We start from the raw sequence: 26769 nt of genomic DNA on the forward strand, positions 1-26769 counted from the left end.
TCCATCTTGAATGGTTCCAACTTCACATATTGACAAGGATGTGGGGCTGGATAAATTGTTGGTTCCTTTTGCTGCTCGCAGAAGAGCTTTTCTTGCATTGTTCGAGTCGCCACAAGCAGGCCCCCCAGTGATTACGGCGATTACCCCTCCCGAGGGCAAATTTTCATCCGCTCGTTCATGCTGTTTCCCAGTTTCGTCATGGCGCTTTTGATAGTCATGTTTTGGTTGTTCGTCCCGACGCCTGTCGTCTCGTTTTTCACCGCGGGACTTGTCCACGAAATTCCCCAAATGTCCGCGCTTTATGAGTTTTTCAATTTCTGCTCGCAAACTGAAGCAATCTTCTGTAGTATGGCCTTTATCTTTATGAAAATGACAATACTTTTCCGAACGTAGGCGCTTTGGGTTATTCTGCATTGGGCGAGGGGGACGTAACAATCCTTGTTTTTCAGCCACTACCAGTATATCGGTCAGACGTGCATTGAGGGGTGTATTCTGGAGACGGGGGCTCTGTGCTGTTCGCTTCTCGTCTCGCTTTCTAATATCTGGTTTATCTTCTTCTCTCTTTCTTTTATTCAGGTAGTGTGGTTCAATAGATTCCTCAACCCGAATGTATTTCTCAGCTCTTTCCAGTAATTCCTCTAGGTTTTTGGGCGGCCTTCCCGCTATTGATTCCTTGAACTTCCGATGACGCAAGTTTTGCTGCATTATTCCGGCTAACAAATCATGGTTCACATGTAAGACTTCGTGCACCGCATGAGTAAATCGCCGAACATAGTCCCTCAGACATTCTCCTTCTTTTTGAATGACTGTGAACAAATATGCTGCTGTTTTTGGGTATTTTTTGTTAATTGAGAATTGCTGGATGAAGCAGTCAGTAAGTTGCTCCAAATTGGCAATAGATCCGGAGGGTAACTTGTTGAACCATGTGAGCGCTCTTCCTGATAATGTTGTTCGGAAAATTTTGCAGTATGCAGCATCTGTGACATCATACAAATTCGCTTTCGCGTAGAATTTGTCAATATGGTCTTGAGGGTCACTCGTTCCATCGAACTCAGGTAAGCTGGGGATTTTGACTCCCTTTGGTAATGCTTCAGATAATATGTCATCAGTGAAGGGGCTTCGGCGTGACGGCAAAATTGCGGAAATATTCTCTCCAGTTACATGTGTGCGAGATCCATCCTTCCGAGCTGGATTAGTGATCTTGTTTTCGCCAGAAATGTCATGAACTGTGTGAACACTTGCTTCACCGTCTTTCTGAGTAGTATTTTTCTTGGTCCCCCCTTGATCTTTATCATTCACTTTAGATTTATCTTTATTTGGGTCTCCGTTATTAGGGTCAAGAGATGACGAGCCTTCAGTCTGAGCCTTTTTCTTGCTGCTTTTGCGCTTGCGAGTTTCTAGGTACTGAGCAACTGCATCTTTTGCTGCGAGTGCGGCTGTGTTTTCCATTAGCGCGGTCAAGTCTTCACGGGTGAGAGTAATACTCTGCGGTGCGTTTCCATTGTTAATATTTCCTTGAGACATTTTTGAAGTAATATGTGTTCTCAATGACGTAATGAACAGTTTCCCACAGACGGCACCAAGCTGATGTAGCCAAAAATCACTTGTATGTGACACGTTGCTTCCGCAAAGTCCGGAGTATCAGTAAGTCCTTGTATGTTCCCGATGGAGATCTTCAGTGGGTTGTTCCTACGTCACAAAAAAAAGTCAGAGGAGCCGGGAGGGTTCCCGGCGAAGGCACTCCGACGCTCAAGTCAGTTATTACTCAAGGAATACTAATCGAGAGTAGAGCGATCTATTGCTTAAGAAAGTGTGTACCTTAATAATGAAGTGACTTGAGCTATTTATAGATATTCGGAGAGTTTCACGGGCTTAAGCCTCTTATGGGCCTTTGTAGAATTCAGGGCCTGCTTGAATTAAATATATATAATATTTGAAATAAGCTTGGGCCTTAAAAATATTCGGAGTGGACCTTCATGATTGGGCTCAGGCCCAGTTGAATTTTTAGGTGTAACCTATCATAGAATTATTATTATTTTTGGCAATTATATATCATATAGAATTATTCAAAATTAAGAGTTTTAAAGAACAAGTTGATGATTTTTTTTTGACGAAATAATTTATTTTATTTTATTTGTTTGCTCTTTCAAATGTTTCATTTATAAGTTTAGACCAATCATCTAGCAATGGCTTGAATAAATTTTTAACTCACCAGATCAAATTAATTACAAACATTAATTAAACTTGGTTTTTGGACATCATTAAGTTCAAATAAATCACATTTAATCCAGGATTATGCTTATATACATGTGTGTATATACATATATCTATAGTATGGAATAATTCATAAACCTTTTAAGTTTCATAGGAAGATTTAAAGCCAATTAGAAGAGGCAGCTCATTTCCACTTAATTAATTGACTGAAATATTATCAAGAAAATGGGTGTGAAAAGGTATTATATAATATAAAAACTCATTTGACAACGTTTTACGAGTCAATCTTCTGAAACAAATCTCATATTCAATTGGATGCATAAATATTTTTTTTACTTAATATTACTTTTAATTATATAAATAAATTAGGTTGATTCGTTTATCAAGATAAATTTTAGATTACTACTATCTATGAAAGTTCGTTTGGTTGGAATATTCAATACGCTAAAAACATTTATTTTTTTTAAAATGTGTGTTACTTGTTTACAAAAGTTATTTAAAAAAAAAACATTTTTTAGAAGCTAATATTTTTTTTTGAATTTCTGTTTCTAATTTTATTTAAAAATAAAAATACTTTCAATATTTATCCAAACAATTTGGTTTTTAATAAAAATAAATAAATAATTAAAATTATTTAAACGTATTGTCCTAAGTTACAGCTTTGTATCTAAAGTGATCGAAATATATGAATATCCACGGTCCACCCCTTTCTCAAATGGCTGACATTTTTTTATTAATAATAATAATTCACGGAAAATGATCTCACTTTTTGGACCGATATACTTGGCCCGGTCCACCCCACATATACATTTATTATTTTATTTTTGAAATAGTCCATCCCATAAATTTAAATTGTGTAAATAAAGTTTTTTACACTTAAAATATATATACTAAAAAAAATTTAAAAAGGAAAATTTTCATCATTTATTCGTCATGTTTTCTATGATTTTAGTTCATCTTCAAATCAAATTTCAATTTAATTAGTTCTATATTTTATATTTCTGATAATTTTAGTCCATCAACAGTTAATAGATTTCTTGTTTTTCATTTTTAATTTTATTATTACCGTTTTTTATTTAATTTTATGTTAATTTATTTATTATTTTGTTTTATGGTAGCAAACACTATCGGACCAAAATTGTTAAAATATAAAGATATAGAACTAAAATTCGAGCGGACTTAAATCGAAGAAAAGAAAAATAACAGACGAAAAATGTAATTTTCACAAAAACAAAAAGGCAAAACTATTCCTTTTAAAAAAAAAGAGGCAAAACTATTAATATAAAGGAGCTTTGTTTTTTTTACGATAATCTCATTCGCATGAATACTTGTGAAATTATGTGTTATTTCCTAACGAAGTTGTTAAGTTCAGTTCTATGATTTCTTTTCCTTTTTCCTTTTTTTTTTCAAAAAAAGTTGTTCATTATACGAAAAGTTTCGGACTACAATATAGATGATCTATTATTATATTTGTTTAAACTAATAGTAGGGGTAACTTACTGTACACTACAGTGTTATAAATTTATTTGGGGTGAGGGTGAATTTGTTGAGTTGCTCTCGTGTTACATATAACTCAGTTTAGTTAATGAAAAAACTAAATAATAAATAATATAAAATAACCAACTAAAATTTAAGTATTAAAATAAACATAATAAATAAGTGAGGATCGACTGAATAACTTATAAGCTCTGAAACAGCTTATAAGCTGTTTTCATGAGCTTATATACTCTTTCGAACACCATCTGAATTCAAGTATGTATCCTCGAAGCACCGCTAATAGTTAAGATTGTGCATTATTAATTAAATAACTATAGTCATTAGTCAGTTTTGTCTCGAATTAAAGTCTTCATTCCAACTACTTTTACATTTAGCAACTTAATCCATGATAGCTAGTAGAATTAGATCTAGATCTAATTTAACACACATAATTTAATTAATCTAGATCGAAAATGGAATCTTTTGTTTCTTTATTTATTTTTTTAAAAGTTCGAATTGAATTATCAATCAACAAATCAAATCGAAGAATTAGTTAAAAAAGAATTAAAAATAGAAAACCCAATTCGAAATAGAGTCAGAACGCCTTTCCAATTTCTTTTTTTTAAATAAAGCATAAAATTCATTATTGGAAAGCATCTTAATCTCTCAAAAAAGAAACACAAAATATATTCCACCAAATGTGACGAAACTGATTAATGATTTTCAAGTTAAGGAGATTGGTTTTTTATTTTTCTTGGTGTGAATAAATTTAAAAAAGATAAGCATATGCGTAAAATCTACTCAAATTAAGGCTGACATAAATTTAAGTATGCACTCGGACATCCTAGAATGAAATGTAGAGTACAAGGATTCAGGATAAACAGTTCGCGACTTGAAAACGAAAGTTGACGGAGAAAAACTTACACGAGCCCTATAAAGTAATTGTGAATTTACTCAGACATAAACTATTGCTTCTGCATCATTTTAGCAACTTGACACATTGATACCTGCGGGTGCGATTCGGCTGGTTGGTCTTCAAATCCATTGTGTGTCGTAAGTAATAAAATAAGAATCAAGAGCTCGATAGCAGAGGAGTGAGGGCTAGCTCGTTAAGGCTTGTGGAGCTTGAAGCCAAAGACTCGGGGAACATAACTCTGCGTCGGCTTTTGTGGCTTGAGATGTCCATAAGTCATCAGGAACAGATGGGGGAATGTTGTTCCGAAATATGATCCATCAATATCTTTGACAGTCAAGGAAATTGTATCAAACTGCGTGAAAGTATGATGCAACATGGTTTCAAACCATCAACATAAAGGAAGTTCTTTGAAACACCATCAATCAAGGAACCATATTTAAACAATTCCCTCATTGTGTGCCTCTCCGTCGACTACTACAGAGATTTGTCGACTACTACAGAGATTTTATAACACGGGTCAGTACAAGGATATAAAACGCATATGATATAAGAGTTGTTATTTTAAATTTCCAACTATTTTAAATTTCCTATCATGCTTGTGGGGAGAGTAGAATTGTCATCAGATTATTGGAATGGAGACAGCAGAATGTTTCTAGGCGTTTTGCGGACAAAAATATTGGATATAGCTTATATAGATCGAAATTAGCTCGAGGGATTGTGAATTTGACCATGAACGTTGCACTTATACTCCCTTGTTATCGCATCATACAAGCATTTCCAGGAATACCAAGTATTTGTGCACATATGCCAGATAAAGAGTGAAGAATAAAGTCAGATTGGATAGATGCGTTCAATATTAGAATGCAAATGAACAATAAAATTAAAGAGTCAAAGAGTACAGTGTAAGGATACTGCCTTGGTATTTCGATCGGGGGTAGTAAATATCTTCACATTTGGGACAGTATATCTTCACGGTACTTGAGCGGGGGATGTCTGATTGTCCGACTGGAAGGCAAGGCTGTCCAGAGCAGTAAACTCTTGGACATCTTCCAAAGTCGTAGCTTTTGTACTTCTCCAACTGTTTTAAGTTCAGGCTCAAGTTATAGAAGACTTAACCAACACATAGAGAACATTAGCTAGCCTCTAAATGAAAAGACTTATTCATGTTACCATTGCAGCCATTCCCTTGGTTGTCAAAATGTATCTGACATGAATCAGGCCGTAGAGCATTTCAGCAGCTGATTCAACCAATTCATTCTGTTCCTCGGTAAACATATCACCTACATCAAGCCATCATGACGATGATACTGATGAAAATACCTTTTAATTTTTATATAACTCGTAATTAATTGTAGAAACATGTAAGTTATGGTAAAATTAGAAGTAACATAAGGATATAAATAATACAAACTCACGCAAGTCTTCATCCCACCAAGTGGGGTTGGCCATATGGATAGGCTTACGTCATTGATATCCTCCTATATATTTTAGATGATGCATTTCATGCTTAATTGATGTTATAAATAATAATTAAATAACAATTCTACTGCAGCGCTCAATAACAGTGTTCTAAAATTCGGCCTATGCCAGCCGACCGCATTGGAAAAGTGCTAGTCGGCCAGCCTAAATGTCGGCCCTAGGTGCCAAGTAATCAGCCTGTGCGTCCTAGGCGTTCCGGGCGATTAGGGTTTAAGGGTTTTTTGGGCTTTTAAATTAAAAGGCCAATAAAATATTGGGCTTTTAATTTCCCAATAAAAAAAAAAAAGCATGGGTAATTTTTTTATAAGGCCTTAAAAGTCCAATAAAAAATAAAAGCTTTTTCTTATATGCCCTAAATCATTGTCCAACAAGTAAAGAGATTTGTTGGCTTGCCCTAACATCAACTTCATCTTCATCTGCTGTCTGTAGATCGAACCAAGGGGGAGAAATTGATATTTATTATGTCGATACCGTGGAATCAGCCTAGCGGTGTCTAATCCCCACCTAGGGTGCCTAGGCGCTGGTCTAGCGCCTGACGAGAGCCTAAAGAATTTTAGAACCTTACTCAAGAATTTGACAAATAGACAATCCTAAGGTTTTAAAGGTTGAGCTCAACTGACAACTCCATAAAGCACTGAACTACGCAAGAGGGTGTTAGACACTGGCATATTAGGTCCATCTTGACAGCCGCATGGAATCATGATTCCGCATGTTATAACCTCAACTAACAGGTCCAAGCCATTAAAGGAACAAAGCTCCTTCTCATTTAAAAGTAATTCATACAACAGAGAGCTTACAAGTTACAACATAACCAACATTATTAGGTTTCTTTCCACACAAAACTTAAAAGAAAAAAACAATCAAACAACATTTTAAAAAGGTCAACGACACCTATATGCTTATTGCTTACCATGAGAAGATTCAACATCCAGAATTAGGTCAAGCGCATAATCATAATAGGGAACCTGACTGCTCAATCCACATAGGTTAAAATCATCTTGAATGTATTCATCATCAACTTCACAGAAAAACTCGTTTCCTCGCAAGTTGCAAAACCATGAAATCCAAGATGTATCGTCCCCATCAGAGCCACTGACGTCAGACTCTTCACTGTCTGTCTCAGACTCCTCTGAAAAAAACAGGCATTCAAAATCACATTATTTCGTTTTTAGTTAATCGCTATGTAACTGCATACACAGCACATAAAAAAAAAAAAAGCATATATGCCCATAAGTGTACAAATCAGATTCTTATACACAAGCATAGAAAAGAATTCACTGCAGATCACATCATTGAATGTCATTCACTCTGCACTCAAGTGCAAGGCGTGTGGCGAGGTGCACATAAAAAAGAACATCTAGTGTCAAATGCAAGGTCATAAAAGATTCTAAATGGCATTCTCTTTTGTCAATCTGACTCGTTGTAATCATTCTATTTGCTCGAGGATCTTATTCTTTAAATAGCAGCAATTACAAACTAATGGAAAATGTATCTTATTAACAAAACATCATCTTACCAACTTTAACCGAACAATCACCTACCATATGCTAGAGTTTGATTTACATACCATTTAAGAATCAAATAGATCTCTGATCTCTTAAGTTGAGATATTAATGAGAGGGATACCACTCCATTCAAGGCAAGGGCAAAAAAAAACTTGACCAACCCGCAGTCTTTAAGCACCCCCATTCATTATCAATTTAGACCCACTAATGCATTAATGTACAAGTCCTACAATGAACACAGCTATCACAAACTTTCATATATACTCGTACAAGCCCAAACAATCTTTAACATATTTGAGGCACCACTACATGATGCTTTGACCACAACATAATCCTTACCTCGAAATTACAAAAGATTCTCAGTTTTAAGCTCATAAAAATGAGAGCTCACAATTACATATCAGATGGCAAAGGCATCTCATGCAGTTATACTATGTCATCAAATTATCCCGTGACCTACTATTCAATCTTACAATCACATTAAAAAGTTTCCTTAAATCTGTATTTTACACCCAAATGACAGCTTAAATTCAAGGGTACTTTGTTTATTTGTTGGTTTGTTTGTTTTAACTAAAATGAAAACCCAAAATACAACTCATCTTATTCGTCGACCAAATTTCTAGGTCATTCCTTGTCCAAAAGCCACATAAAGTACAAACATCCCCGTTTTTTTCAAAAGCATACAACAGGCACTCTTAAGCTCAAGATGCAGCGATGCGCACAGCCTGCGCTGAACACACTCCAAAGTACACGGTTTACGAGTAGCATAAAGCGCTTGACATCAAAGCACGCTTAGGTGAAAAATAGCCTTTTTATCTGAGAGATGAAAAATCGCCCTTTAAAAGTGCGATTTCTCTTCCATTTACGGAAAAAGAGCAGAGGAAACTCTCACATCATCACGCAGCCTCTGTGTAAACTTTATTTCCATAAAGAGTGAAAAAAAAAATCCGATTTCATTGTTATATGTTTATAATATTTAATTTACTGCACTTTATTTCCATAAAGTATAAACTTAACTTTGCTTATAAACTTAAATTTGCGCGTAAACTTAATTACCATGAAAGGAGTAGATAATCATGTTTAGATAATCACAAATAACTTAGTTTTAATCAGGAAATTAATTTGCCCACAATGATATCCACGGATTCACCTTACTGACAACTTCGAATATCTTACCTATCATCCGATCCAGATCTACCAATTTCACACAAAGAGCAGTTACTAATGTAGAATCACTTGAATTTTTTTTGTTTTTGGAAATAGAATCACTTGAATTTCACATACTACAGAAAAACAAGAAAATAATAAAAAAACAGCAGTAAAAAATCGAACTGAATTAAAAAAATACCAGAAAAAGATCAGGAAAAGCAAATCACCCAGGCTCCAAAACAGTTGAGAAAAAAGATCAACCCCAACAAAATAACCAAATTACCATCGGAGCATTTGTTCTTGCTAGTATTGATGGTGGATGAAGATCTATTGTCCCGGTGGTCAATACCCTTTCCGGCAGCTGCGGTGATGGCGGTGGTGGACGTGGCGGTGACGGAAGCACCCTTGTTCCTAGACGTAGAAGGAGAAGACCTCTCGAGATGTTTGTCCAACGCATCGTTGATTCGCTTGCGATCCAGCAAATCTCCTCCGCCCTTGGACGAGCCACCTCCCCCTCGATCTCTGTACATATTCATCTATATCCAAAGAAGAAAGAATCGAACCCCCTATCAAATCAACTGCATAGATTCGGGCAGTCCGTTTGCAGCGCAAGAACGAGACGGAGAAAACTAGGGTTTCCTTTCTCGTTACACAAAGGTGAGAGAGAGAGAGACAATGGCTCAGCTGGAGCCTGAGTGGAGTTTGTTTGTTTTTCTTTTTCAGATTTTTTTTCCTCCAAAATTATATAATCAATTTATTTTTTATTTCCCCAAAAAAAAAAAAAAAAGCCTAATTTCCACATCGACCCTGAAAAATCTTCATTCTCGATCAATCCATCCATGTTTACATATATACACACACATCTAATTTTGTTATGGTACATACATATATTTTTTAAAAAACTATATTTTGAAATGTTCGTGTCAACGTTTCATTAAGAGGGTGTTTGGGAGAGCTTTTAAGCTCTTAAAAACATCTTTTAAGCTATTTTAGAGCTTAAAAGCTCTCCGGATCTGTTTGGTAAATTTTTTTAAAAACAACTTATAAGCTGTCAAAATAAGCTGTTTGACAGCTTATAAGCTCTTTTTAATAAGTTTGATCAAACACTCTATATCACGTCAATATTAAATACTTTTAAGATGTTAACGACTTAAGAAATTTTAAAAAAAAACATGAGCAAGGTAATAAAACTACTGTATGTGTATATTATATATGCATGCGATATACATTTATTGGTTATTTAAAATAGACTTCCGTCTTAAATTTTTAATGTTATTGATATCAATCTTTCAAAATTTTAGATAATTTATCACCCCTAATAAAAATTATAGAAAAATCATTAATTTTAACAACTATCATGTTTATATAAATATTTCAACTATATAAGCATGAACGCTTGTGATAGATACCGATCTAACTGCAGTCACTTTGTCAGGCTTGTTAACTAGAAAATAATAAGTTAATAAATCATGAAAACGAAAGTATTTGTTGATTCCTGAATAAATACTATCAGATAGACAGATGAAACAGGAATCTTTGATTATTTATGGTGACCAGATGGACATATTTCAGAGCGGATTCAAATGGAAAAATTATCAAACTTAAGGTAGTTTCGGAATCAGTCCAAGGTGTTTTTATCCTCCATGTACTCCCCAATTATTTGACAAATAAATTAAGAATATTTTAGTTCTCGCCATTTCTAGTGGCTGGTATGAAAATTTTAAATTGTAAAGGGTTCGAATGCAATTACATTTCATGAATTCAATCGTGTGTCTAGGAAAGGAAACTGATTATATGAGCTTTATTTTTGCTCCTTACAATGCTTTTGTTTTGTGGGTGTTCATTTAACCATGTATATATATAGGCACACACACAATCACATGTTGTCACTCTCCATCCCCCTATTTAATTGTATTGTTGTTGGTTTGTCAAGATATTTTTTGTGTCTGAAGTCTCATGGGTGTGAAAATTGGAATGCATCTTCCGGATAAGTTTGTTCATATCATATTCACATACACAAAAAATAATCGTGAGATCATTTTGCACGTTAATTTTGTAAGCCGACTATCCGACCTGGCCCAACACAACATTTGAAAAGTCTTACTTTTCAATGTTTTCATTGCACGTGTGGTCTAGGTCGACCCATTGTCACATATATAAATTTGTTTCATAAAAAACATACTCATTAACAAAATTTCAATGAATCCGACTTATGTATACGGATCTACAACCTAATCGGACTCACAAAATAATATAATTTTTTATTTTAATAAGTATTAATTCTCACATATATAAATCCGTGAAGTCATATCACAAAAGATCTAATCTTATCATATTATGCATCACTTCTTTTGTATGTATACCGTCAATTTGTTTAATACTCGCTTTATTACAAATTAAAACTTCTATTAAATTTATAAAATTTTAAATAAAGTTGTAATCACATACAAATTTAATTTGGAAAAATAGAAATAATAAAAATTATATGAAGGGTGAAAATTTTAAAAGCTGAACGTTAACAAACTTAAAATTCATAACAATTTAAATATATGTGAGATGGTGGTGTGGGAAAGTAAAATCACAATGTCACAAGATGACACCAAGTATTTTGTCTCAATTTTGATGCAACTATTTTATAATAATACAGTAAAACCTCTAAACTAAAACTCTAAATTAATAACATCTCCAAAATAAATTTTTTTTTCAGTCGCAACTTGGACCATTTTATTAATATAATAATCTCGATAAATTAATAAGATAATAAATTTTCGAAAAACCCTTATATAAAATATATGATCCCGACAATATCATAGATTAATAATCCTCTAAAATTACAAAATATAACTAAGACAAGTTAATAAAATACGATTATATTTTTATTTTTAAAAATCCAAATCTAATTGAAAAGTAAACACATTTATTTTCACATGGATAATATAGAAACATTTTTTTAGTAAATAATAAGAAAACTTCTAATACTATATCAATTTAACTACTATATATTAATTAGATTGCAAATACACTTTTAAAACAATAAATTATTAATTTAACAATTAATTAAATCATCCATAAATCAATAAAATTTCATGGTCCGAACATTATTAATTTATAGATGTTTTACCGTAGTCTCTTCTTGCACGCACTGCTGTATCCATGCATGTCCAATCGATTTACACACAAACACACACAAATATATATATATAAGTGTTTTGGTTAAAAAAATTGAATTAAAATTTTCTGATTTTTAATAAGTTTTTTTAAAAGTTTTTTTTTCCAAATATTGAATTTTCATGGAAAAATAATATAGAAGGGGCTGAAAAAAATGGGTGGAATAAAGACAAATGCAAAAGGGCATTTTTAACTAGCCATTCATCATACACACCAACAATCTAAAATTCGTATTTCCTTACATCTCTATCTTTTACAACGATGGCAGATATACCTTTGTACATATATCATTCAGTATATCGAATATAAAACTCATCACATAGCATTTAATATCAACTCCTGTCACACAGGGCTTGCCTAATGTGGTTTACCTGACTAACGTAATTTGCAAGCTATTCCGTTAATCTGGGGGTTTACCCAATGCGCACCGAAAAATAACGGTTGCGGATTCCCACGTTATAAAAAAATATTAATGTTGGTGTAATGTGACAGCACATATGTCTCACTGGATCAATTGTTACGATGATAGCTTGAACTCAACCGTGCATGACTCAACTATTGTCGTGGTAATATCAAACAAAGATAGCTATGAGTAACAGAGTAAGATTTGTACTTTTGAGCAACTGCAAAAGATTATTTTTGTAATATTACATTCTAAAAAAAATGCAGATAAGAAATGCATGCACAGAGAATCTGATGCCCAATATGCAGTATGCTATGACCCACAGCCAAGTTAAATATAAGAAGAATGACATTTGAACAATGCTTTATGCTATGCTGGTCATGCAAATTGAAGGATTATATTGTATTTTAAATATTATAAGATGGAATTTTCGTCGTACACCTGGAAATTAAGGGGGGAAGTAATAAGCTGTAAAACAAAAACTGGATAGTCTCCTAAGAAAAATACATGTTACTGTCTACTCACCAAATCAGACCTTCATGAGAATAAAGACCGATTTTTATTGCGTTCCAGCCGCGCTTCCCTCTGCAATTACCAAAGAGAATACACAAAGTATATTGGGTGATTTTTTTTTTATTAAAAAAAAAACTAATTTGAAATGAAATTAGCGAAAATGAAAACGAGAAGGTAAAGTGCTGGAAACTTGGGTGAAGCCATGTACCTCCTTTTTCTTGCATTCTTTGTAAATGTCAAAATGGTCTTGACATTTACTCTTGTCAGTTGTATACACTTCTAAGCCTGCATTAGAGATGAAAGAGAAGATAATTTTGAAATTGAAGCAGACTTCTCAATGGAGGCTTTCTTCGACCCTCAATAAGCAACAGAACATTAACCTTATCACCGAGCAAGTACAAGTCAGTCTGTGTATAAAATTCATGATATGTGATGAAGATTTGGCAATAATTGGTCCATCTGCATAGTTTACTTCCGGGAAAAAATCTAGAATGTTGAAAGATAAATTTAATAGTAGGTATAGGGATGGCAACGAGGGAGGTTTGGCCAAACCCGAAACCCGCCCTATCTCACATTTAAACCCACCTCGTCCCGAAACGCGGCAGGTCCAATCTGGGTTGGACCTGCTAAGAATTATATTTTTTTTGAATTTGTGTTTAAACCTGTCCACGTATTAAATATGCCGTGGTTTGCCATATTGGAAAACATAGAGGGGTTCGCCATTTTGGAAACTTGTGATGTAAACCAAGCTTTTTCTTATCATGCATAAATAATGAATGGAACAAATAATCTTTTTCTTTATCGCTTTGGGTTTACTAGATTGTTCGCATACACGAGAATGCAGTACTGCGCGTTAGGAAAGTAATCATGAAGAACAATGGAAATATTACATTTCATGTAGTTGTCATGCAATCCTTGCTAGGTGTCAAGAGAAGAACTATCAATTAATCGGTGAAATCCCTCGTCTGTTAGGCATGGATAATCCACAACTGGATATCGCATGGCCTAAGACTTTTCAAGTGGCGCATATGTGAACCTTGACTTTATCAAAACCAAAAGTAAAGTAGAACAACAGTCTATATGCCTTTTTCTGTTATTCCATTGCTCGTGAATTATTACCTTCGCCTATGTGTGGACAAAAACCAATGCCACCAAAGTAGAATGTAATCTGCCTTCGATATTTCTAGACATTTGGAAACAATATATTCATTAAATAGGATGCCAAATATGTCGATGATCTTGGACTCCTTAATGTCTCCGAATTCGTCCATATTCTTCTCACATTCAAAAAATTAGCCAGGTTTCCAACAGTTGAGTCTTGAACCATATCTAACCACCAAATTACTAAATCCTCCATCTTTTGATTAATGAGTTACAAGAACCAACTCCTTGTTTGCAAATTGCAATGACACTCAATGACCATAAACAGTTCAGAAAAAAGGAGGAGATACAATGGACATAGATTGCTTACACTCCTCGACATGGTTTCGAAAACCAGCGCTCACAGAACACATTTGATCACAAATATTACTAGTTTGGAGGGCTCGTTGCAAGAACTCCAGTATCCAACTACTCAATGAATTCGAACCACCAAGGATCAGTACAAAACACGATACCAGGAAGAAAATTCAATAATTAAGATTTTTTTAGCCTCAAATATAGTATATTAATTCAGCTATCAAAGGAAAATCACAATGTACAGCTTGACACGAAACTATGGGCAGTGGATCTTTAAACTCATTGTGTCACCAACCATCCTCCACCATGTTCAAACACCCACATAACAATACAAAAAAAAATAAAGTTTGCGCCTTTGGCCATGGATCGAATCCTTGATCTCCGTAATCCTAGCAACCGAATTCAATGCTAACATAACATTCAAAATCGAGAAAAAAATAAACAAATCGTGGATTTTTAAGAGCACGAAATCGCAATTTCTACTCAAACGACCAACTCCAAGAAAAGAAAAGGCCCAAAAATCAAAGTGAGAAAAAAAAACGATGCGAATCAAACATGAAGATTTGAGCAACTAGCTTACACTTAAGAGATGCAGTGTACGCAGGATAGCATTCGGAATCGGAAATTCGAGCTGCGCTCGGATATGCGGCTTTCGTCGTTGCCATCAGGACTCTGGTTCTTCCAGAAGAATAATCAAGCCGTTCGATTTGAGGATAAATATAGTTCAGAGTCCAATAATTATGGCCCAACTGAATTGGGCTCAACTATGGCCCAATCAATGGAAGTACATACATTACGTATAAAAACTGATGATTCTCAGTTTATAAGAGGATCCGTGGCGCAATGGTAGCGCGTCTGACTCCAGATCAGAAGGTTGCGTGTTCGATTCACGTCGGGTTCAAACCCCTGCGATGAGATCCGTCTTTTTTGTTTTTAAATATTTTTATTTCCATTTACAAGATTGCAAGCTAAAATTTTGAATATGAAATTTAAGCCCAGCCCTTTTATAGTAATAATTTTTTTTAAAAGAAGAAATTTTGTTTTAACTTTTCCTTCAGGAAAAAAATATGTTTGAACTCTTTAATTTACACAAAAAAATTTATGTACTCTTTGGACTCACATATTTTTTACGGTTAAAAATCTTTACAAAAACATCGAAAATATGACATTTTATATAATATTTGACCACTAACTGATTTAAATTTGATACAAAATATAAAATTTTGGGTACAAAATTTGAGCAAAATTTTTTATATCAACAGTTGCAACACATGTTTGAATGCTTAATAATCATATATATAAGTACTAGATTTAAAACAATTGTTACTCCAATATCATATATTAATATCATATTTTCAATGTTTTGTACCGTTGTTCATTTTAAAAAAGAACAATATATGTAATTAATACTAGTACTTGCATACATGTTTGAGTACTCGAAAATTATATATTAGTATCAAATTTGAAATAATTTATGCTCAAATATCATGTATTATTACTATATTTTCAATGTATTGTATCAAATTTGATCCGAAAAAAAACATGTGAGGCCATTGAATGCATAAACATTTTGTTATTAATTAAGGAGTTCAAATATACTGCCGTTTTTTTTCCTGACAAGAACTTAATGCAAATTATGTTTGAGTTTAAGGATTTAATACAAATTTACCCAAAAAGAATAATCCTTACATGACATTTATTTATCTTTTTATTAACCATTTTAATTCATTACTACAATTTAATTTTATATTCCATATTATTTACCCAAAAGAATCCTTACATGACATTTATTTATCTTTTTATTATCCATTTCAATTCATTACTACAATTTAATTTATATTCCATATATTTTTCCACTTGAGATACGAAGGCTTCCAGCTTTATCTTTCCACGGTTGACTATCAATTTTAACGAGAAATTTGTAAATGTTGTGAAAAAATAAAAATTTATTGTAAAAAGTAAATACTCCAAAACTCAAAAAATATCAAATTTTACACTTTATAATATTTTTCTCTCAACTCAATTGTATTTTTTATCACAAATGAAGACCTATTTATAGATCCACATTTGAGATTAGTCCAAAAATTAATGCATCATCATCTACATCATCACACACTAATTTTTCACATTTTACAACTCAATATTCAACATTCAACATTCAATATTCAACATAATAATAATAATATATTTTTCAACACTCCCCCTTGTGATGATGATCGTGATATGATGATTATCTTCATTATGTGTTTTATACTGCCTCGTTAAAAATCTTACTAGGAAAAACCCAGTGGGATAAAAAACCATAGTAAGGAAAAAAGAGTGCAGCCACATAAACTCCCCCTCATGTTAACTTGAGTGATTTTTCACATATTCCGTAGATTGCGCATCCCAATGTTGTATATATGTTTTCTGAATATCATCGTGGGAAGTGCCTTTGTGAAGAGATCTGATGAGTTCTCACTTGATTGAATGTAACAGATATCAATATCTTTATTCTTCTCAAGCTCTTGAGTGTAGGCAAAGAATTTTGGGGGGGTATGTTTGGTTTTGTCACTTTTGATGTATCCTTCTTTCATTTGAGCAATACATGCAGCATTATCTTCATATAGTGTCACAGACTTCTTGTCTACTGTCAATCCACACGATATTTGAATATGTTTGGTCATTGACTTTAACCATACACATTCACAACTTGTTTCATGTAATGCAATAATCTCGGCGTGATTTGATGAAGTTGTTACGAGTGTTTGTTTCTGTGAACGCCAAGAAATTGCGGTGCCTTCACGAGTAAATACATATCCGATTTGGGAACGTGCCTTATGTGGATCAGATAAATATTCAGCATCAGCATAACCAATGATACTTTGATTGGTGTCTTTTGAGTACAAAAGTCCCAAATCTGTCGTTCCTCGTAGATAACGGAATATATGTTTAATTCTGTTCCAGTGCCTATTTGTTGGATATGAAATGAATCTTGCCAATAAATTTACAGCAAAAGATATATCAGGTCTAGTGCAATTTGCAAGATACATAAAGGCACCAATGACACTTAGATATGGTACTTCTGGACTAAGAATAACTTCATCATCTTCACATGAACGGAATGGATCCTTTTTTATGTTTAATGATCTTACAACCATTGGAGTACTTAACGGATTTGATTTATCCATATTAAAGCGTTTAAGGATCTTTTCTGTATAATTTGCCTGGTGAACAAAAATTCCACATTCTTTTTGTTCGATTTGCAAACTCAGACAGTACTTGGGTTTTTCAAGATCCTTCATTTCGAATTCTTCCTTCAATTACATCATAACTTCTTGAATTTCTTTATTCGTTCCAATTATATTTAAATCATCAACATATACAACAATAATTACACATCCGGATGTTGTTTTCTTGATGAAAACACAAGGGCATATTGGATCATTTACATATCCTTTTTTCATCAAGTGCTCACTTAGCCGATTATATCACATTCGGCCGGATTGCTTTAACCCATATAATGATCTTTGCAATTTTACAGAATAAAATTCTCTGGGTTTTGAACTTTGTGCTTCAGGCATCTTAAATCCTTCAGGGATTTTCATGTATATATCACTATCAAGTGATCCATATAAGTAAACTGTAACAACATCAATAAGACACATTTTCAAATTTTCAGACACTACCAAACTAATCAAATATCGAAACGTAATTACATCCATAATAGGAGAATACGTTTCTTTATAATCAATTCCAGGACTTTGAGAAAAAGCTTGTGCAACAAGTCTAGCTTTATATCTGACTATTTCATTTTTCTTATTTCGCTTTCGAATAAAAACTCATTTGTATCCAACAGGTTTTACACCTTCAGGTGTGAGGACTATAGGTCCAAAAACATTACGTTTATTCAACGAATCCAATTCAACCTGGATGACATCTTTCAATTTGCCCCAATCATAACGAGTTTTACATTCACCAAAAGATTTTGGTTCATGATCCTCATTTTCATTTATGATGTCACAAGCCACATTATAAGAAAATATCTCATCAATATCTTCTATGTATTTTCGGTTCCATATTTTTTCAGTATTAAATTAATATAATTGATAGAGATTTCACGATACTCGTCAGTTTGTGGTTCTGATAGAACATTTTCATCATCAGGTGTTTTTTTTGGAACACCATTTTCTATTTTATGATCATCGTGCTTCTTTATGCCTTTTCTTTTTCGAGGATTTTTATCCTTGGAACCGGCTGGCCTTCCACGCTTCAAGCGTTTTATGATATCATGAGTGTCTTCAATTTGTTTATTTGGAATTTCAATTCGAGCAGGGGCATTTACAGCATGTATATATGATTTTGTTACCCCTTTTGTGTCTGCAAATGCATTTGGCATTTGATTTGCAATTCATTGCAAGTGCACAATTTGCTGTACATCTTTCTCACATTTTTTGGTCCTTGGATCCAAATGTAACAATGATGGTACGTACCATGTGATTTTTTTTTCGATGTGTTTCTTTTCTCTCCCTAACATTGGGAAGATTTCTTCATTAAAATGACAATCAGCAAAATATGCTGTAAACACATCGCCTGTTTGAAGCTCAAAATATCGAATGATTGATGCGCTATCATAACCGATATAAATACCGATTTTTCTTTGAGGACCCATTTTTGATTGTTGAGGTGGTGCAATAGGCACATACACCATACATCCAAAAATTCTCAGATGAGAAATATTTGGTTCTTTACCAATTGCAAGCTGCAATGGGGAGAATTTATGATATGCACTTGGTCTGATTCGAATTAATGCCGCAACATGTAAAATTGCATGTCCCCATATAGAAATAGGGAGTTTTGTTCTCATAATCATTGGTCTAGCAATCAGTTGTAGACGTTTAATCAATGATTCAGCTAATCCATTTTGTGTATGAACATGAGCAACAGGATGTTCAACAGTAATTTCCATTGACATACAATAGTCATTGAAAGTTTGGGAAGTAAATTCTCCAGCTTTATCAAGTCTTATTTTCTTGATTGTATAATCGGGAAATTGATTCCGCAATTTTATTATTTGAGTCATTAATCTTGCAAATGTCACATTTCGAGTTGACAATAAGCATACATGTGACCATATGCTAGAGGCATCGATCAATACCATAAAATATCGAAACGGTCCACATGGTGGATGAATTGGCCCACAAATATCACCCTGAATGCATTCAAGAAATATGGGTGATTCTGCTTGAATTTTAGTTGACGATGGTCTTATAATAAGTTTTCCAAAAAAACATGTTTTACATTGAAACTTATTATTCTGAAAGATCTTCTGGTCTTTCAATGGATGACCATGCGTATTTTCAATAATTCTTCGCATCATTATTGAACCAGGATGTCCCAATCGATCATGTCAATTGGTTAATATTGAAGAACTATTAACCACCATATTTGATTCGATTGGCCTTATATATGTATAATGCAATCCAGTAGGGAGCATTGATAATTTTTCAACCACATATTTCTTTCCTGATTTACATGTGGTAAGACACATATATTTCTGATTTCCATCAGTTATCGTCTCAGTATCAAACCCATGAGAATATATGTCATTGAAACTCAACAAATTTCTTTTTGATCCTGGTGAATATAAAGCATCATTTATAAAAATTTTTGTACCATTAGGTAACAAAAAATGTGCTTTTCCACAACCTTCAATCAAGTCTACAGGACCTGATATTGTATTCACCATTGTTTTTGTTGGTTTTAATTCCAAGAAATATCTTTTATCTCGGAGAATGGTGTGTGTTGTACCACTATCGGGTATGCAAACTTCCATGGGTTTATCTTTGTTCATAGCATTTTTCATACTTCAAAAAAATGCAATAAAAAAAATCAAGGATAATATATATATGCAAAATATAGCATGTTTCATAAGAATGCATGAAAAATATAGCATGTTACATTTCATTCCCACCAATATATTAATCAATGTTTTCGAAATCATTTGAAAAAATCGGCAGCATTGAAATAAGTTGAACCACTTAAATGGTTACTGTTTTTCAACAAAATTGGTCTTTTTTTCTTTCCCCTTTATCGATACTTTAAAGAGCTTACATAAGTGCTCAGGAGTATGTGACCAATGTCTTGGAGTATCACATTTATAACAAACACTCTCATATCTTTTTGAGTGATTTTTATTTTCACTCATATTTTCATGCTGCCTTTTTGGGTGGTTCGTGACGTTATTTTGAGATTAGTTATTGAAGTAACTATCTCGATTATTTTCATATTCACGGCCATAACCACGACCGCGATCATTTTTACGTCCACGTTCATGACCACATCCTCGACCTCGACCAAAATCTAGTTTATGCCTTTGATTTTGGTTTTCATTTTTTACTTACGACATTTGCTTCTGGAAATGCCGTAGATACATTGGGTCGGGATTTATGATTTCTCATTAACAATTCTTTGTTCTTTTCTAGTGATATCGAGAGCAACAAATTTAAGCTTTGCCAAATTTGATATGGTGGTACTAGAAAAATAACAATGCATTTTATAAGTTAATTTTCATTAATATGACACTACAAAATGATGGAAGAACGAAGATTACAAGTGCATGTACAAATAGAGAAAAAGTATGTGGTGAAAAATTGCTGATGAGTACAAGACTCGTGAGCATGATGATCATAATCATTATGAAAAATAGCCTTAGAAATGCCATCATCTTCATCTTCAAAAAATCGAGGAGAAATTATTTTGAGAGAAAGAGTGAATTTGGTGTGATTGAAAATGAGTTTGAGTGAACATATTTATAGGGCAAAAACTAGCCGTTTTTTTACTGTTTGTGACCGTTGGGGGAAAGGAAAAAAAATCGAGTATGTGTTGAATAAAAATTCGTGATAATCATGCGATGCATATAATGATAATCATAATTAAATAATTATGTATATCATACCACATTATTATAAGGTCGGTGTCTTAGACAACCTTTTATATAATATTATGAGTTTATACGAATATGATTAGTATATAAATACACAATAATATATATCATACCAAGTTATTATAAGGTCAGTGTCCTAGACAGCCTCTTATATAATAATATGAAATTATATATTGATATAATTAGTATATATACATAATAAATATATATCATATCACATTATTATAAGATCAGTGTCATAGACAACTTTTTATATAATAACATGAAATTATATATTAATACAGTTAGCATATATACATAATAAATATATATCATATCACGTTATTGTTTAAAAACCTTAGAGGCTTTTATACTTGTCGTATCCCTTACTGAGAGTGTGGGATGTCGTCTTAACATCCTCTCAGGATTTATAACAAGTTTTTTAAAAACTAATTTTTTTTGATCATTTCTGATAATAACATGATATTATATATTAAATATATACACAACAAATAAATAAATAATAAAATAAATATTCTTACTTGTTGAATATTTTTGACTTCTTCTTGTATTTTGGAGCGTCGAAAATTATAGAGAACTTTCGAGCAATCGTGTTGATAACGTGTTGTGAAAAAGTAAAAATTTATGGTAAAAAGTAAATACTCCAAAACTCAAAATATATCAAACTCTACACTTTAAAATATTTTTCTCTCAACTCAATTGTATTTTTTATCACAAATAAAGACCTATTTATAGATCCACATTTGAGATTAGTCCAAAAATTAATACATCATCATCTACATTATCACATACTAATTTTCCACATTTTACAACTCAATATTCAACATTCAACATTCAATATTCAATATTCAACATAATAATAATAATATATTTTTCAACAGTAAAATTATAATTCGGAAAAATCCAGTTAATTAGCCCATTGCTCCTATAACATCCCATTCCTATCTGCATTAAAAAAAATATTATTTCATTAAATAAGGAAAAAACTAAAAGAGGTCAAAATATATTGGGAATTTAAAACAAAGCTTGATTTAAAACCAAAATTCACAACAGTAGTTAGTTAATAGAAGGCTTTGTTTTTTCAAGCTTCAAGTACAAAAACCAAAATCACATTTGAGTCCATCAAGTGGAAACTCCAATTTCATATGAAAATGTATAGATTATCAAGCTGTGAGACCAAGTAGCTACATGCAAATCACTTGGCAAACAGGGCTCTTGTCAAGTCTAAAAACATGCAAATTCACCCCAACTGCCAGTTCACAAGTATGCATCTTTAGAGCTGCAACCTTTAAAATTTCAGTCTCTAAATTCCTTCTCCAGCTTCAACATCTCCTTTCTTTTACAAACAAACATCTCCCCACTTATTCAGTTATCCATCTCTTCCAATATCCACAAAAATTGCGGGTTTAAACGTTCATAACTTCTAGATCGGTTAGTTCGCATGTTCAAGAATGACAAGTTCTAATGTACATATTCAAACAGAACAAAGCTTTTGGATGCAGTGCAAGATCAAGCAAAATCAACTTGAGAACAAGACATAATCATGCCTAAGCAAAATCAAACAAAGAAAATTGAACTTCCAAGTTACCAACATCATAAGACATAGTTCAATACATTCGGTCGACCAATTTCCACAAAACAATAGCAATCCCTACCAAATAGGCAACTCAAAGTCTTAACTTCTCCAAGTTCATCTTTAGCACTCGGATGTTGAGCACAAAACAGATCGATATCTTCAAAACTACTCATGATCTAGCTCCTACTCAACTTTGGTGCTCCGGAGAGGACAATGTCCTCGCCTTTTTAGCTCATCTCTCGGAAATTGTTCTAGCAAACGCCCCCACGATCCTCTGTTGCGATTCGAGTATCATTTCGGTCCTCTTCAACTCCATCTGCATTCTCATTTCTTCCATCTGCCGGGCCATATCCATTTTTGTCTTCTCCATTCTCATAATCCCCTCTCCTAGGGCTTGTATAGCCTCCACAATCTCACCCACACCAGCAGCATCATCAATTTTTTTGTTAGAAATCCGAGCAGCACTTTTCCCAGATTCACTACTCCTAAAAACCCAATCCTTGTAGCCAGTAGCAACAGGATTAATAAATCTAGGGTTAGGGTTATTATGATATTGATCATCAATGTCGTTGAATCTACTATACACTTTCGACAAAGGGGGCCCTGCTGATGCCATACCTGGGATCTTGATCCGGAATCCAGATGAAGACCCATTACTCGGAGGGTCCTGATTATCGAAAACATCGATACCCTTATGATTCTTGTTATAAATATCGTTGATGCGCCTGACGCTGTTTTGATGGCCAAAATCATCTTCTTCATCGTCCGAGGAAGGCGGGGTGGGGTTATTGTGACCTTTTTCCATAGCGTGCATGTTCTGGAAGTGAGCCCACGACAAGGAGAAGCGACGGACGCCTCCGTGAGCGGCGGCTCTCTGGATCTCGGCGCGGTACCGCTTCCGAAGCTTCTCCATCTTGTGCCGACACTGCACGGAGGTCTTCGGGGGGCTTGCATGGAAGTGGGACGCGACGTCGTCGGCCACCTCCTGCCAGTGGTTGGCCCGGAGGTTCCCCCGGTTCAGAGAGTACCATTTCTATTTGTAGGCATCGATGAGTACGAGAGTCTCCTCCAGGGACCAACACGGAGGCGGGAGGCGGAGGAGGCGACAATGGCAATGGAGGGGAGGGCGATAGTGGCGGTGGGGATATTGTCATCTTCGTGGGGGGAGGAAGAAGAAGGGGATACGATGGTGGCCATGGGCTGGGTAGGTGGAGATGTGGCGGAGGAGATGAGGGTGGTTGTGAGAGCATAATGAATGAGAGATTGGTGGGTGTGGTAAGTTTTGTTGCAAGGGAGGAGCAGGGGCGGCGGGCGGTCGGTCGGTCGGTCTTGGGGATCTAGAAAGATGAGTGGCCACCGATTGGGCTGTGGAGGCTAACGTGCACCATGGGAGGTGCAGGGGCCGTTAACGTGCGCCTTTGTCAATATTCTTTTTTTTTTTGTGACGCTTTGCTTCAATAAAATAAGTAAATAAATTGTTTCGAAAAAAAGCAAATAAATTATATATTGTTATAAATCATAATAGAAATAGAGAGATGAGTAGAGAGAATTCATGAGAGAAGAAAGAATTCATATGAGTCAATACTCAGGTGCAATTATTATTGAACTCAATCACCTTATTTATTGAGAAAGATTACAAGATACAAATCTTTACAGATATTATCTTGACATATTTATAAAGATCACGAATCTTCCAAATCTAACTAAATAAGATAATTATCTATAATAATAATATATTTATAACACTCCCCCTTAGATGATTATTTGTACAAGCAATCAATTCTTTAAAATCTCCATTTGGCAAGATTGATGTTCGGAAACTTCATCGGGACTAAAGTGCTGTCTCGTTAAAACATTGACAGTAAAACCCCGTGGGAAAAATCTAAACGAAAGAAAAAGAGTACAACATCATATACTTTCTTTGGATGTCTTTCCGAAGATAGATGCGCCTCGTTAAAACCTTATTAGGAAAAACTCAGTGGGACAAAATCCTAATGAAGGAAAAAGAATACGACATCTCTCGCGATACTTGTTAATTGCCTCATTAAAAACCTTGTTATGAAAAACCACGTGGGAAAAATCATAGACAAGTGAAAAAGAGTGCAACTTTGATTGCTCCCCCTCTTGCAAGCATCACTTGAAATTATTAACTCGTCTTATTCCAATCTTGTGCACTTATTTGCCAAAAATTGATTCAGATGCTGATTTTTTTGCCATAGATATGGTACTTCAAGACCAAATATCTTTTTTTATTCTTCAAGTTGGCAAAAATAATATTTTGAGCATCGAATCCTTCGAGAATTTTTTTATATGTATCACCGTCAAATCAGTGCATCCACGATAAGTGCAAATATTTTCTCATAATCCGCTTGAAATACTTTGAGAAACTTTGCTAATATTTGCTCATATTTTCACATATCATTGCTATTGAAAGTTAAACAAAATGTAGTTCAAAATAATCATCATTTTGCGTAATAGCAAAACACACGAATGATTATATCATTTCGATCCCAAATAATTTGTGAAATCTCATATTTTGATATACTTGTTATTCTTCATGAATAACATAATCCAAATTGGATTCATTGAAATAATTGGTCGTTCATGCTTCTAGCGTCCTTTTTCATTTACTTGCAAGTAATATAAGATATGTTCCTGCAGGATATTGATTTATTTCATAACGACCGGCCTCCGTTATTTTTGTCACTTTGAGATATTCACTCATTTTCTTTAAAGGGGTTCTTCGTCACTAAAGATGATTTATATGCATTTTTCAACTTGAAGATAAATGAAGCTAAATAATATAAATGATCTTATACACAAGATCAAATAATGTATTTTGAGATTTAAACATTGAACACCATGTTCACTTCATTGGGATCGATCTCAAATATTCTTGTAGCTTCTATTTCCTCCCCCTCAATGTTGGAAACATTGTTTCACAAGAATAACGAATGTTGATTACATATTTTGGAAGTTTTTCTCAATACATATTTTCACAAACATCATGTTGTGCTTCGTGGGCCCACGTTATTTATTCATTCCAGATAATATGGGGACTTCTATCAATTTGAGCTTTTATGATAGTACCATCAATTTCGCTAAGCCATAAATAAGAATTCATAAAATCTTCTCCATCTTTGATTAAAAAAACTTTATATTTATCGATCCAAAAACTTTTGGCTTATTCATCAACATTTTTGTGCACTATCTATAGTTTTTCAACTATTTATATAATTTGAATGGTCAATTCAATCCATTATGCCAAACTCTGAAAGTATTTGTATCAATGATACTTTTGGAGCTCTTTAGCTCTTCTAGAAATATTGATTTGTAATATACTATTTAAACCAAATCAATATCTACTAGATTCAAAAATCCATATACGTCAATGTTTATCACTATTTTATAATATCAAACACGTCATTATTTTCATCGTCACTCAAACGATCTTCTAGATCTTTCAAACATTCAATCAATATCCGATGAAATATATGATTTGGGTAGACATCAACGTTCTCCACAAACTTTTATATCTTGCTTGATAGATATCAATAAATCTTTTACGTATTTCAGGTACGATAGTGATACGAGATACCGATGTACGTTTAGTACAATACTTGATTATGACGTATATCTCAATATTTTGTGCCAAATTTTTAATTCATATCTCGCTTCATACGATATGACATATTCTTCCTTGAAGAATTAAACTACAGTGTATCAACTGTGTTAATTGGCACTGTCACATTCACTTAAAAGAATGGACCACATTAATCAGACAACTTTCATAATTGTCTTTCCTTGAACAAAATAAAATAAGATAATATAATAAAATAATTGAAATTGAAAAATCGGACGTACATTTTCAAATTTTTGTATGCATCAAGTAGATCTTTTACCTTCAACGGTAACATTCGATCTATCACGAATATCATTTCACATTAAATTCATGTTCCTTCATGTAAGATAATAACATGTGATAAA

At 33.6% G+C, this 26769-nt stretch overlaps 2 protein-coding genes, 1 non-coding gene and 1 pseudogene across 6 annotated transcripts; 1 reads left to right on the forward strand and 3 right to left on the reverse strand.

Annotated features, from left to right (window-relative positions):
- Nucleotides 1-4477: 4477 nt before the first annotated feature.
- Nucleotides 4478-9445, reverse strand: LOC140859875 (casein kinase II subunit beta-1-like). Its single transcript, XM_073262483.1, has 5 exons — nt 9023-9445; nt 6996-7214; nt 5777-5886; nt 5519-5684; nt 4478-4930 (listed from the first exon to the last, which is right to left on the reverse strand). The coding sequence occupies exons 1-5, from the start codon at nt 9273-9275 to the stop codon at nt 4800-4802; spliced, it is 879 nt and encodes a 292-aa protein (XP_073118584.1). The 5' UTR covers nt 9276-9445; the 3' UTR covers nt 4478-4799.
- Nucleotides 9446-12082: 2637 nt separating this feature from the next.
- On the reverse strand, nt 12083-14973 carry LOC140866097 (cytochrome c oxidase-assembly factor COX23, mitochondrial). 4 transcript variants are annotated; one of them, XM_073270991.1, is made up of 4 exons: nt 14862-14973; nt 13032-13108; nt 12836-12895; nt 12083-12530 (listed from the first exon to the last, which is right to left on the reverse strand). In XM_073270991.1, exons 1-3 carry the CDS (start codon nt 14944-14946, stop codon nt 12848-12850), a joined length of 210 nt encoding a protein of 69 aa, XP_073127092.1. In that variant the 5' UTR covers nt 14947-14973; the 3' UTR covers nt 12083-12530; nt 12836-12847. The 4 variants fall into 4 exon arrangements, with proteins under 4 accessions (XP_073127092.1, XP_073127091.1, XP_073127090.1 ...); XM_073270990.1 differs by having other exon boundaries at nt 12086-12462; XM_073270989.1 differs by lacking the exon at nt 12083-12530 and adding an exon at nt 12546-12751.
- Nucleotides 14974-15110: 137 nt separating this feature from the next.
- Nucleotides 15111-15182, forward strand: TRNAW-CCA (transfer RNA tryptophan (anticodon CCA)). The gene has a single exon. It is a non-coding gene; the product is annotated as a tRNA-Trp (tRNA).
- Nucleotides 15183-22834: 7652 nt separating this feature from the next.
- On the reverse strand, nt 22835-24075 carry LOC140867226 (uncharacterized; annotated as a pseudogene).
- Nucleotides 24076-26769: the final 2694 nt, after the last annotated feature.

Source organism: Henckelia pumila, chromosome 4, assembly GCF_033568475.1.
Source record: "Henckelia pumila isolate YLH828 chromosome 4, ASM3356847v2, whole genome shotgun sequence".
Classification (NCBI taxonomy): Eukaryota; Viridiplantae; Streptophyta; class Magnoliopsida; order Lamiales; family Gesneriaceae; genus Henckelia; species Henckelia pumila.